Source organism: Daucus carota, chromosome 6 (genome assembly GCF_001625215.2).
Source record: "Daucus carota subsp. sativus chromosome 6, DH1 v3.0, whole genome shotgun sequence".
Lineage (NCBI taxonomy): Eukaryota > Viridiplantae > Streptophyta > Magnoliopsida > Apiales > Apiaceae > Daucus > Daucus carota.
In genome coordinates this window covers 27442888-27455457 of record NC_030386.2, presented here as the reverse complement: position 1 = coordinate 27455457, position 12570 = coordinate 27442888, and the positions used below count along the sequence as shown (strand labels likewise).

At 34.5% G+C, this 12570-nt stretch overlaps 3 protein-coding genes across 7 annotated transcripts; 2 read left to right on the top strand and 1 right to left on the bottom strand.

The window, feature by feature from the left end:
* Positions 1 to 479: 479 nt before the first annotated feature.
* LOC108226179 (trihelix transcription factor ASR3) lies at positions 480 to 2760 on the top strand. Its single transcript, XM_064080164.1, has 2 exons — positions 480 to 1215; positions 2426 to 2760. The coding sequence occupies exons 1-2, from the start codon at positions 480 to 482 to the stop codon at positions 2710 to 2712; spliced, it is 1023 nt and encodes a 340-aa protein (XP_063936234.1). The 3' UTR covers positions 2713 to 2760.
* A 2182-nt stretch (positions 2761 to 4942) lies between these two features.
* Positions 4943 to 7467, top strand: LOC108225236 (uncharacterized). Of its 3 annotated transcripts, none has more exons than XM_064080606.1 (3): positions 4943 to 5077; positions 5356 to 5579; positions 7132 to 7467. In XM_064080606.1, exons 2-3 carry the CDS (start codon positions 5358 to 5360, stop codon positions 7186 to 7188), a joined length of 279 nt encoding a protein of 92 aa, XP_063936676.1. In that variant the 5' UTR covers positions 4943 to 5077; positions 5356 to 5357; the 3' UTR covers positions 7189 to 7467. The 3 variants fall into 3 exon arrangements, with proteins under 3 accessions (XP_063936676.1, XP_017255552.1, XP_017255553.1); XM_017400063.2 differs by having other exon boundaries at positions 5338 to 5579; XM_017400064.2 differs by having other exon boundaries at positions 4949 to 5077; positions 5347 to 5579.
* Positions 7468 to 8478: 1011 nt separating this feature from the next.
* LOC108225191 (uncharacterized) lies at positions 8479 to 12570 on the bottom strand. 3 transcript variants are annotated; one of them, XM_017400013.2, is made up of 2 exons: positions 12371 to 12570; positions 8479 to 11142 (listed from the first exon to the last, which is right to left on the bottom strand). In XM_017400013.2, exon 2 carries the CDS (start codon positions 11106 to 11108, stop codon positions 8898 to 8900), a length of 2211 nt encoding a protein of 736 aa, XP_017255502.1. In that variant the 5' UTR covers positions 11109 to 11142; positions 12371 to 12570; the 3' UTR covers positions 8479 to 8897. The 3 variants fall into 3 exon arrangements, with proteins under 3 accessions (XP_017255502.1, XP_017255503.1, XP_063936590.1); XM_017400014.2 differs by having other exon boundaries at positions 8479 to 11139; XM_064080520.1 differs by having other exon boundaries at positions 8479 to 11132.

Sequence of the window (12570 nt, the reverse complement as noted above, 5' to 3'; positions counted from 1 at the left end):
ATCCTAATACAGCTTTTTGACAACTATCAACATAAAGCACTTCTGCATCCTGATCAAAACTTTGTTACACTAATATGGCAAAATCATAATTCTCAAGATCTCACACTGATATTGGCATATATGTACTTGTATTCCATATTTTCTATTTGCCGTTATCCCATTGCAATTTTACATACTAGGATACAAAATTTGCACTTTAAACCATTTATCTGAAGCTTCCATTTAAGCCTAATCTGGTATTATTAACCTTGCATTTCAAGAATTAGAGACAGAGATGACTAGAAGATTATGAGAGAATTTGCTAAATCAAGATTAAGGGTGCCTTAATTTTGGGTAGTCCATTACTAGTAAATACAAATACAAGGGATTTACTTCATAATATGGCCTATTAGTGTCCTTAGTTGACCCTTCATTAGACCATAAAGATCCTATGATGTACACCATTGCCTCACTGTGTTGTTCTAGTGACTAACATTTTAATGGCATTGGTGCCTGTTGATACGAAACCAAATGTCGAAACTCCAGTAGCTAAGGTGGTTGAAGGGCCACAGACTAAAGTTGATGGTGGTGATGATAAGAATAAAACAGCTAGGCATCCGCGATGGACCAGGCAGGAGACTTTGATTCTGATAGAAGGGAAGAAGGCTGCAGAGAATCGAGACAGGAAGGGGAGGAGATCAAGCTCAGTGTTTGGTTCGGACCAACTTGAACCAAAGTGGGATTCAGTGTCATCATATTGCAAGCAGCATGGAGTGAATAGAGGACCTGTTCAGTGCAGGAAAAGATGGAGCAATCTTGTTGGTGACTTTAAGAAAATTAAGGCATGGGAGTCAAAGTCACAAGAATTGGATTCTTACTGGATGATGAGGAATGATTTAAGAAAAGATAGAAAGTTGCCTGGTTACTTTGATAATGAAGTATATGATGTGTTGGATGGGAAGGCATATACTGCAGCAGCCTACCAATTGGCACTGGTGACTATAACTGCAGAGGCAAAAAACGATGAAGCAGAAGCAGTGGTAGCTGAGGAAGCGGAAGAGGTGGAGGAAGATGCTGAGCCTGTCTTTGATAGTGCTCGGCATGCCACAGCTGAGGATGGTCTGTTTTCAGATTCTGAAGAGTTGGGACAGATGGAGACAGATGGGAACCATGGGAAGGAGAGAATTTCTGCAGATGATCCAGCAAAGAAAATTCCTTCTCCCAAACCTATATCAGGTACCCTTAAAATCTTCAATTTCAGATTTTTTAGGTAAATGACACTGAGAGGAGAAAGAATAGCATGCAAAAAATAAACTTTAAACATGGCAAAAGTTAATGCAGAAACAGAATACTTGATGCACATCACACTAAGCAAAATGTGACATTCAAATCCGAGCGTGAGCTAGTTTTCTACAGGTATATAACAAATCAATCAAAGTTAAGGAGAGGAACAGATATGCACAGAACAACCGAGCTCATATCAAGCATTTAGTTTGCGTAGGATTAATTTTCTCTACAAGCGAGCTTCATTATAATCACTCAAAGGGTAAAACTCGCGCCATGTGATGCATGTGAAATGTAGACGGTACCTAATAACAAAATTTGCTACTTATAACATTATGGTCATCAGACAACTGGTGCAAATGCTGCATTGTAACTATGTGGGAATTGTTGTCATATACTGATAATCATCGGTATATATACATCTTGTGTGTGAATGGGGGAGTTGAACCAAAAGTTGCATCACAATTCCTGGAGCATTAATTGGAAATTGTTTATATGCCATATGAAATAGATGTTTTCCTAACTTAGTGTTTTGTTCAAATCCTTCAATCTTATGATGCTATTATTTTTCAACTGATAAGCAGAGAGAAAATATGGACCAGTCAGTCAGCCCTACTATATTCAAGGTAACTGTTACTCACTTGAACATATTACCAACTAGTTACTTCAATCTTTTGGTCGTTTCTTCTGCCAGAATTATTAAGAACATATGAATTTCATGCTCTGACAAGTTTAACAGCAGAATCTTTTAAAGTGTAGAAGCTAACTCACACGAGGCACAATGGCACCGAATCAGTAGAAAATTTATGAAAATATATATGCAAAACTGTACATGTGTTATTATCACATAGTTCCGCCTGTGGAATGTATTGTACTTACGGACACAGGCAGCTACTCATGCATTCAGTAAATATGCAATGGAGGGCTTAAAGGCTATGCACTAGTTATTTTTCAAAGAAAAAGATCTGCACTTTCTCGCTAGAGGGATCATGTTACTGAATATGCTATAATGACAATAAAATCTATAGTAGTTGATTAATGTTTCTTAATGAATATATCCTTCTTCTTATGATGCTAATTCTGTTTTTCTAATTACTGATGACATTTGTATTGGAGTTACCAAGTTATTCTTTTTTGTTATTAATGAAATTATAAGCCTCAGGTACTTCAAAAGAGCAGCAGGCAGGCTCATGTTATTGGAAGGAATTCCAATCTCAAGAGGGGTGCAAGCGAAGAAGAATGTCACGAGTTGAGTCTCGTGATGGCAATTTGGAAGACAGACTGGTTAAAGTTTTAGAAAGGAATGCTAGCAGTTTCAATGCACACCTTGAGGCTCAAAATATGAATCATAAGCTGGACAGGGATCAGCAGAGGTACCAAAACGAGAACCTAGTTGCAGCTCTTGATAAGATTGCAGGTGCTTTGACGAAAATTGCAGATAAGCTATGAGGCAACTGGACAGTATGGCCTTGAAGCCGTTTGCATCTGGCAATATATACTTGCACGAATCGTTATTCTTTATGATTATAATGCATGTTACAGATTGATGAGAGCTCTACTCTAGTTGTGTGATCTTTGTTATTTCTTTTAGCAACATAACAGTAGTTCTCATCATCATTGCCTTAAGGTCATCTCATAGCTGAGACACGAGAACACGTGTCCCCCTAATTTTATCACAATTTTAAATTTTACAAAATTATAAAAATGTCTCTAAAATTTAAAAATATATAAGTATTTTTTGAAAATTTGCTTGGTGCCCCTCCAAGATTGACATCTGAAAAAATTTATATATGATGTCAATTACATAGTGCCAGACCATACCAGGATACAGGGCCTTTCTGGGTTAAATTTATTCTCTTAAAATAAAAAACTTATTTGAGTAACAAAAATTCAATTTTCTATTTATTTTATTTAAAATTTGGCAAAAAATGTTAAGTTTTAATAATAATATTTAAATATATTTTAATTATAATTAAAAAACACAATAAAATTATTACAAGTAAGTTAGTCTTACCGATCAAAATATTTCGACTTCAATAATACAGCATACTAGCTTATAACCCGTGCAAAGCACGGGCGGATATAATATTTATTATTTTACCGTATATATTTTAGATTTAACTAATTTTATTGTAAAAATAAAATTATGACAGAATAATGTGGTATAATAAATCTTTTATTTAACAGTTGAATAAATTCTTAATAGTTAAGTCCGTCAAAATACTAATGACCAAGTTTTTAATATTTTGGTTTTGACCAATCATACAACCAAAATTTTAATTTTTTCACAATTTTGCTAAATAGATAATAATAAAAAATATTAGAACATTTATAAATTAAGGAGGTCCGTAAGGTCAAATACCAATCGAATGACTAAATTTTTAATATTTCGGTATTATTGTGAGGTCATTAGAGTATTTAAAAATAATTTTAATTGTAGTTGAAAAATATCATCGATTATTTATTTATAATTATATATATTAATATTATCTTTTTATATTATGCTGCCCGTTTTATTTTAGAAAATCAGCGTTTTAGTTTAAAAATCTAAAAAAATGATGTGTTTTAGTTAAAAAAGGTTATTAGTATGTTGCTCAATGTTAATTTAGAAGATTGAGTTGTTTTAGTTAGAAAATATAGAAAAGAAGATATGTTTGGGTTAAAAAGAATAATTAATTGTATAAATAGGCCCAATTCGGCCCAAGTACCGACCGACCAAACTTTTAATGTTTCGGCTTTAATAGTACTAGCTTATAGCCCGTGCAAGGCACGGGAACTTTTTAATTATTTATAAACTTTTTAAATATATTGTAAGTGGTGTGAAAGAATTTAATTTATAAATAATAAATTAAAATTTTCATTAATAAAATTTGAAATTATGATTTGTTTGTAAGTCAGAACTATTGTAAAAATATATAGGTTCTACTTGTTTCTGTAAAAAAAACTGATTACAAATGTTGGATCATCCGACGATGCGGTATAAAATACACCGTCACACTCATTAATGACTTCAAGTAAACTATTGTAATCAAGCCATTACTTTTCTCTTATGTATCATGCCAAAGTATTATATATTTTCTATCAAATTTTAATATATATTGAGAAGAATATGTGACATCAACTTCCATTAGATTATATTTATAAATGTATTTTATATAAGAATTATTATAATATGATTTAAATTTGGCTTACTAATTTTAAAATATATTTGATAAAAATAATTTTGTGACAGTGCGATTTATATGATTCTACAATTAAAACTGATAGGAAATATTTATTTTGAATTAAAATATCCGGCTTATTAATTTTAAAATATATTAGATAAAAATAATTTTGTGACGGTGCAATTTATATGATTCTACAATTAAAGCTGATAGGAAATATTTATCTTGGATTAAAAAAATCATAAACATGTGAAAGACAGAATTTGTTTTGGATTCAGAAAAGGAATTATAAACATGCATATCAGTTGCCTTATAAAAATAGAAGTTAATATTGTTCTAATCTAACGGTACTTATTTGTTCAATATACGATCCAACGGATGATAAGCTTTTGGACCATGTGACCATGCGACCAAATTATCTCCCTTACGCTTATTATATATAAGTATATATAATAGTATAGATATGATTAATTGTTTATTATAAATATTATCTACTTTTCCTATAAAAAATTAAAAATTATTTGTTTTGTTGCAACCCATTTGGTTCTTAATACCCGGAAAGACGATACCTGAAAAACCCCAATAGAATCAGACCTTACCTGGCGAATCCATAGAATTTCTAATCTCTCAAAGCTCACAAGTCAATCAAGGTATGATATTCTTCTGCAGCTTTGTATACACTATACATACTTTCGTGTGTTATTTTATGTGTCTATGTTTATCAAAATTATTCTATTAATTACTTTGTGTGTTATTATGTGGTTGATTATTTCCTTTACAAATTATCATTTTCTGAAATTTCATATGCATATACTGGATTAAAGTTGAATTACTTTGGATGCTTTATGTAAAAATTAAAACTAGTACAGGCCTAATACTGGTGTTTCTTTCTAAATTTAATGTTTGTTAGGGTCTTAAGGTACTGCAGGAATGGATCAAGTTAATCAATATAATCCTGGTAGCGCCTTTAATCACAACAAGCAGGCGCCTACTTCTCGGAACAATGATGGATTTAAACAATTGGGAGTTGAAGGGAAGAAGGCTGCGGTTAATGAAGAAATGAGGAGGCTTAACCAATTACCCTCAAATAGCAGTTACGTTGTTCATCGTTCACGCGTTCTTAGCAAAATTATGCAGCTTCTGTCCGTTCAGGTACTGGAATGTTGCTTGGAAAGAATTTTTTGCTCACTCTGTCTGGCTAATAGTTGGTTATGTTCTGCTTTAAATGTGATGGATTTATGTCAAAACCCCAAAGTCATGTGCTAAGACCATCTCCAACCTATGCCACCAAAATGGTGTAAATGTTAATGACTTTGGTGTAAAAAAGCGATTTAACGACACCGGAAGTTTTAAAGATAGAAAAGGGAATCTTAACCATGTACACAAGAGTAGTACACCATCTCCAACCTATTGACACTATATTTTACAGCAAAAGTATTCTTTTACATATAAAATGGAATATTCTAACTTGATCAAATTTTTTATATATATATATATATTTTTGTGAGTAGGACAATATGAGCTTCTAGCAGGTGATAATATGATGGCCATTTATATTAATGGGAGCTCAAGCTTGCAATACAGTTTGATCATAGGTGCCTGAGGTGTCTAGTTTAATTTCTGAGTAACTAGTAAAACTAACAGTATACAGGATGCAAACTATGAAATGTACATGGAGGAGAAAAATAGCAATGAAGTCATGCACCCTTGTAAAACAATTGCCGATCCTAGCGTATGCAAATATCAAACTTTCAACCAGTAAACTACTGGCACCACACTTAACAGCATGCAGGAAATGAGGGGTCAAACTATGAAACACACATTAAGGAGGATAATAGCAAATTACAATAACAGTGTTACTACACTGCCAGGGCATAGAAAACTTGCTACTACAACAGTGAACATAGAAGAACTACTATTACAAAAGTGTACAAGAAATAAGACTAGCAGAAACAACAGTGTTGCATATTAGGCCAGCTTAATTATATGAATTCATGTGTTCTTCCCATATGTGCTTGATCAAGGCATTACAAATTTCAATATGAGCTTTTTTATCTTTGATTTGTCGATATCTACTAAGAAATTTTTTGCACCATTTTGGAGTTGGATTGGAGTAGATTTTGCACCCAAAAGTTACACCATTTTAGAGTTTTGGTGTTGGGTTGGAGATGCTCAAGTATCATATTTCATAAGATTATTGCAGTTTTCATAAGTTTGCAAAATTTGAAGTGTGCACCTGCCCTGTAAATCCACCAGTAGACTATAGAATGTTCACAACTTGACTGGTTTGCCTGAGTTAGATCATTACATGCGATATAATAGAACTACCGACTTGTAAGCACACAAGTTACGACAGGGGCACAAATCACTAACTTAACTAGTACTTGATCTATCACCAAGGACAGGACTGAAGGTTCATGTTTCCCTCAGATTTGGAGTTATGTTATATATGGCAGTTTTTGTCAAAGATGCATCCTATTTCGGATAAAAGTCAGCTTTTGGGATTAAAAATTGACAAAGGTTTGAATGCTTGTGCTTACGTTTTTTCTGTGAAAGTTTAAACCATAGTTACTAGGATTTGCAATGGACAGGTGAAAACATGAGGTCTTACTAATGGTCACTAACCACTTCAGTACTTCAACTTGTTAAAAATGTGTGTGTTTTGCAAATTAGAACCTCCCTTATTTTTGTTATATTTCACCAGAGAACAACATCTCAAGACGAGGAACTGGAGCTGCTTTTTGCTGGGCTTTCCCTGTGAATAGCAATGCGTGTTTAAGTTAAGTCTGCATCTCAAGACGAGGAACTGGAGCTACATTTTGCTAGGCTTTCACTTTGAGCCGCAATCTAAACTGTCCAAGTTACGTCTGTCATTGCCAAGTTCTCCTGTGGGGCAAATATGTAACTGTTCTTACTTCTTAGAAGCAAGTGTTGTAAAGGCTGGGTTCACCTTCCATATTGTATATGTTCACTTGAATGTGTTAATATGAAGTTTTTGTATTGTGTTGTTTGGGGAAATGTGGATTGAAGTTTCTTGTGATGCCTTGATATCCTCCATGATTTGCTTCAAATTACCACCGTCTCTTTTGACGTTATTGGGCTTGTAATTTCTTTTTTATCAATAAAAGCGAAGACTAGAATTCTATGCAATATAATCATATTACATAAATTTTCACATTGATTTGTAATTAAAGAATAACACTTAATGAAAATTAGTGTAAAATTTTATATGAAATTTCACCCATTTCATATCTGCTGTACAAGCTTGTGGAACTTGTCTGTCAATAAATTTAAAAGGATGAAGTAAATAAATAAATAACTAAACATAATTGATAAACACTATGGTTAAAAATGCATATTCTTAAACTAATTATTATATTAATCTAAAAGAGAAAACTGGTCAGAGTGCCCTCATTCACCTTTTACGGTATATGAAATGAGGATGGCACTTGGATTCACAAAAATACCCAGTTTTTAATTAACCTAACCTGCACCCTCAAGCATATCAAACATTATCATCATTATACATGATGACAGTGTTTGAATAAGTTTTTTTTTTAAAATCTAATAAAATAAATCTTAGTTGGGTTTAAAATATAAATAAACAAGGTATAAGAAGATAATTAGGTTAATTATTATCTAAAAATAGGATTTCTCTTCAAAAATAAATAAATTAGATAGCCCTGGTCAAAGCCGGGGTGTGTGGTTCTTCTGGACATGCAATTCAGAGCAAAAGACACTATTTTTACACAGTGGATTCAGAGACTATATGCTAGAACATATTTTACAAACATGAACAACCACTTCTTAAATGCAAAAACTCATCCTTCCCAAAATCACATCCCCTTGTCAGGTTTGAAAAATAATTTAGGATAAATGAAACCAGAGGAGTGCACAGATGTAACAAAGGAATTTAAAGCTGATATGTAATATAAAACACTTGGCTAGATGACCAAGAAAATTCTAGGAGAGGGGGGATAAAGTGCGTTGTAGTCATTCTCTTTATAGATTCCTGTTTACTAGTCCGCGAATGGTATATTCTAAACAGAACAAAAAAAAAAGATCCTCATACTTAAATTTTGTGACCTCGCAAAGTCATGCAAGATATGCTACAGAAATATCAAAAAAATTATCTAGCACAGAAGTACAGGGTTATTCGTGCGTTCAAAACCAGGGGGAAAAAACGAATGTAACCTAAAATGGTAGTCTGGAACTTTAAAAATTAATCCAACACAACATTCTTCAATTTCTGGACACATTGTATCCAGACAACTTACACTAGGCTTTGACCTACGAAAGCTCAATTTATGTCAGATTTATTTCTACTGTCCTCTACATAAGCTGTCAAAGGAAGCTAATGCAGATAACACAAATTACCCACAAAAAAAAAAGGCCGCTGAATCGTCAAGATTCCGGTGCACTTTAAAAACTAAAGCTACTGAGTACATGGTACAAGGTCAAGGTCCGGATTCACTTACGGAAAGGAGGAGGTAAAGCATTTGGCTCCAAATGCCAAGAATTTTCAGGTATTCCATATCGTCCGATTCCCGGAACTCTGAAAGCAGGAATTTGGTGAGAGAAGCCAAGTATATCAGTCTTTAAAACTACACGAGACATGTCAAACCCGTCACGCTGAATCCTCTGGAAGAAAGTAAGACAACCCTTCACTTCGCCCAATCTAACTACCACCATTCTTTCATCTACTGAAAAATCTGATAGAATCTCCACAATCCAACACTTGTAATTTTCATAATCACCGGGGCCCCACTTGCAACTCCAGTTTTGGTACATAGCCCAAATCTCACCCTTCATCGGGTAAATCTTGTACATAGGCCTCGTTGTGCTCATTTGGCACTTCACTTGATGGGATACTTGTGATATATTTAAATGCACATTGGTTTCTTTGGCTTGAAATACCCCGCAGACAATGGGCATCACCTTCTTTAAATTATGATCATAACTATTTTCAAGTTGAGGTTCTAAGAATGTAACACCCACCTCGTCCCCTGAGATCACGCTATTCAATCGAGCATATCTACGTGGCATCAGATCTTCCCCATAGTATACAGCCCACACTTGACCAGTAGAAAAGTCACTTACTGACCATTTAGGTCCGAGCGTGGTGCATTGTGAGCTTCGCACCACAGGTGGAAGTGCTTCCATAGGCTTTTTGAAATCAGAGTTTTGGCCTGCCCTTATCATCAGTTGACTATCAGTATCTTGTATCCTATTGTACGATAGTGCCAGTTCATCAAGCTCAATCATGCCGCTCACGACTCCATCAATCTCTCCACCAGTAAATTTATATGCCGGCACATTGTGAGATAATATGTACAGATCTCTTGGGGATATGTGAAATATCGATGGATTCCCATCTTCGCTTTCTCTTTGATAGATGTTTTTAAAACCATCCACTTTCGACAAACAAGCACCTTCTCCTCCTATAATTTTCGAAAAATCTGAAAGGATCTCAATAAACTTAAATTTGCATCCTCTGACTTTTTCAGGATAATAACACCAATCATCAAGGTCCCAGTCCTCATAAAGTGCCCATACTTCACCCTTTTTCGGGTAAATTTCAAATTGTTCCTCTGTCACTCCAGGAACCCATGAACAATTGTAGGAAAATGCTAGTGTACTACTCATTATCTCTTCACTCAAATTTAGATCCAGACAGAAAGATCCACAAGCAACAGGCAAACCCGCATCACACCATCTTCTTTCGCATAAGGTTACAGGCACCGGTTTTAACCAACTGACTCGAACCTCAGATTTTGATATGGCATTAATCTGTGCGTAGAGATAGTTCTGATCGTCTTTCAAGTAATAGTAAACTGCCCATACTTGCCCTATCTTAAAATTCTCTACTGTTTTATTGACCTCAAAGTTAAAGAAGTCTTGATCAGGCTTCTTATATGCAACATGCCTTTTAGACCAAGAAGAATCACTCATCCTAGGTGGTCCAAGTGATGAGTTTAAATCATCAATTGACAAGTCAATGTCTTCCCTTGCATTCCCTTCAGAGTTCATATCAGAAGAAACTACACTGGAGTCTTGAGAACTAACTACAATATTTTGTTTGTTACTATCACAAGTAGCTTCTAGCTTAGGTCCCAAATCATCAACCCTCTCGTGCACTTGCATTGATAAACCCTCTGCATTTTGCACATTGCAGACTTGAGCAGAAGAATGTATTAAAGAACTTTGAGCATTAACACCTGTCTCGGCATCCATAAATGGTTGTGATGGCAAGGGGTTAGCAAATGATTCAAGCTCATCCCAACTACATGCTCGTTTTGAGTCAAATATTAAACGCTTTACCCTGTCAGAAAGCACAGAGAACGCCTCATCTACGTACTTAAGAGCCAGGGCTGCACCAGAGAACTTGCCCTTGATTGGTTGCAGCAGATTTAAGAGTTTATCGTACTGCTGTTTCAAATCAATGGACGACGCTGCAGGCATAATATTAAGAACCCAATAATAATCAGTTTCATATCCTGGAACTCTATTTCTAGAAGCTGAGAGTATATCACAAACAGTCAGCATTGCAGCAATATGATCTAGTGGTGGAAAAAGTTGCTTCGCCTTCAATAATTTTTCCCTTGCACCGACGTAATCATTGCATGCTATCAACTTTTCCGCATCTGCTTTTTCTCGTAGAGCCTCCACTTTGTTATACATCTTTAATCAGATCACTGTCGACACCTTAAAACTGCTGCAATCAGCATAATTGGAAAGAGTTCAATAGAAAGGAAAACTATTACGCCTCAGCGTTCGTTATCATAGTTGTGTAGGACCCACACGAGGTAAGAATATTTTAGTAAAAGTTTACAATAAAGAAACTAAAGAACATATTTTATAAACTCAGGTTTAACTAATGCTTTAATAAAGTTTTTATTAAAATTATTATACTTAGTGACATTATGATAAACATTCTTCTTTACCTAGATAATAAGGTACTTGTAATTAATTCTTACTCTGCAGTTCTAGATATATTAATTTGTTCTGTAGGCACTTAAAGCAAAAACACAGTAAAAAGACAAATGCCTTGTAAATCAAAAGGAAATTAACGAACATGCTAATAAACTATACAAAACAATGCAACCATCCTTTTAAGTACTAAATATCTGCGGGGGAAAGCATGATGCCTTATGTAGCAAAAATTGTATACATATTATAGATCTGCATATGCATCAGACCTCACCAACATGAAAGCTTCCCCAAAAAAGAGTCCAGTTGTAAAATACGCAGTGCATTAATTTGTTTTGTTTTGCATGTACAGATTTGACATACCAGCATCGTCGCACACAAAGAATAACGTACATACACAACCATTATTCACTTAAGTATTAGGTTACATCTTACTACTTAGTTCAGATCTCTAAACTCAAAATCACCAGGTAAAGGAAACCCACGATGTAACACACACAAAAACAATTCATATAAACCTTGGGGAACTCTCAAATCTATACAAACCCCCATCAATCTTTAATCACTCCTTATTATTTGTACCTTAACCAATTTTCTGGTCAAACAAATCAAATTCTCCGATGCATGTATCACCCGAAATAATCTAAGCCCCCAAAGTAAAATTATACATCACAAGAAATCAGCTAACATGAGCTAATTAAACATATCACATACTCGAATGCATGTCCTTCAATCCTAGGCCAAAACAGAAGTACAATTCTTGAAAAACATACAAAAACATGCCATCATAATTCTCAATTACCACAAAAAATTCAAGCCCATTAAGCTAAAAATCAAAATGGGTAGAAACCAAATAAATTAAACCACCAATTCCCAGCAAAATCAAACAAGATATAACAATGGCTAATTAAAAAACCCAACAAAAACACAAAAACAAGCACAAGAATCCCGACTTTAAACAACACAAAAACAAGAACTGAGCTGAAGGTGAAATTCACAAGTGAAGCACTCACATTTTGGGATCAGTGGTTGTTGTTACATCAAAATGAAAGAAGGGGCTGATTTGAGAAGAACCCAATTGGGGAAAATGGTAGATACAGCATGTATGTAAGTATAATTGGGGAGGGCAAGCTGTGTCGGAAGTTTTTTTCTAGGGGGGTTTTGTGTGTGTGCTGAGAGAGGAGATTGCTCTTTGTCCTTGGACTGGTTATTA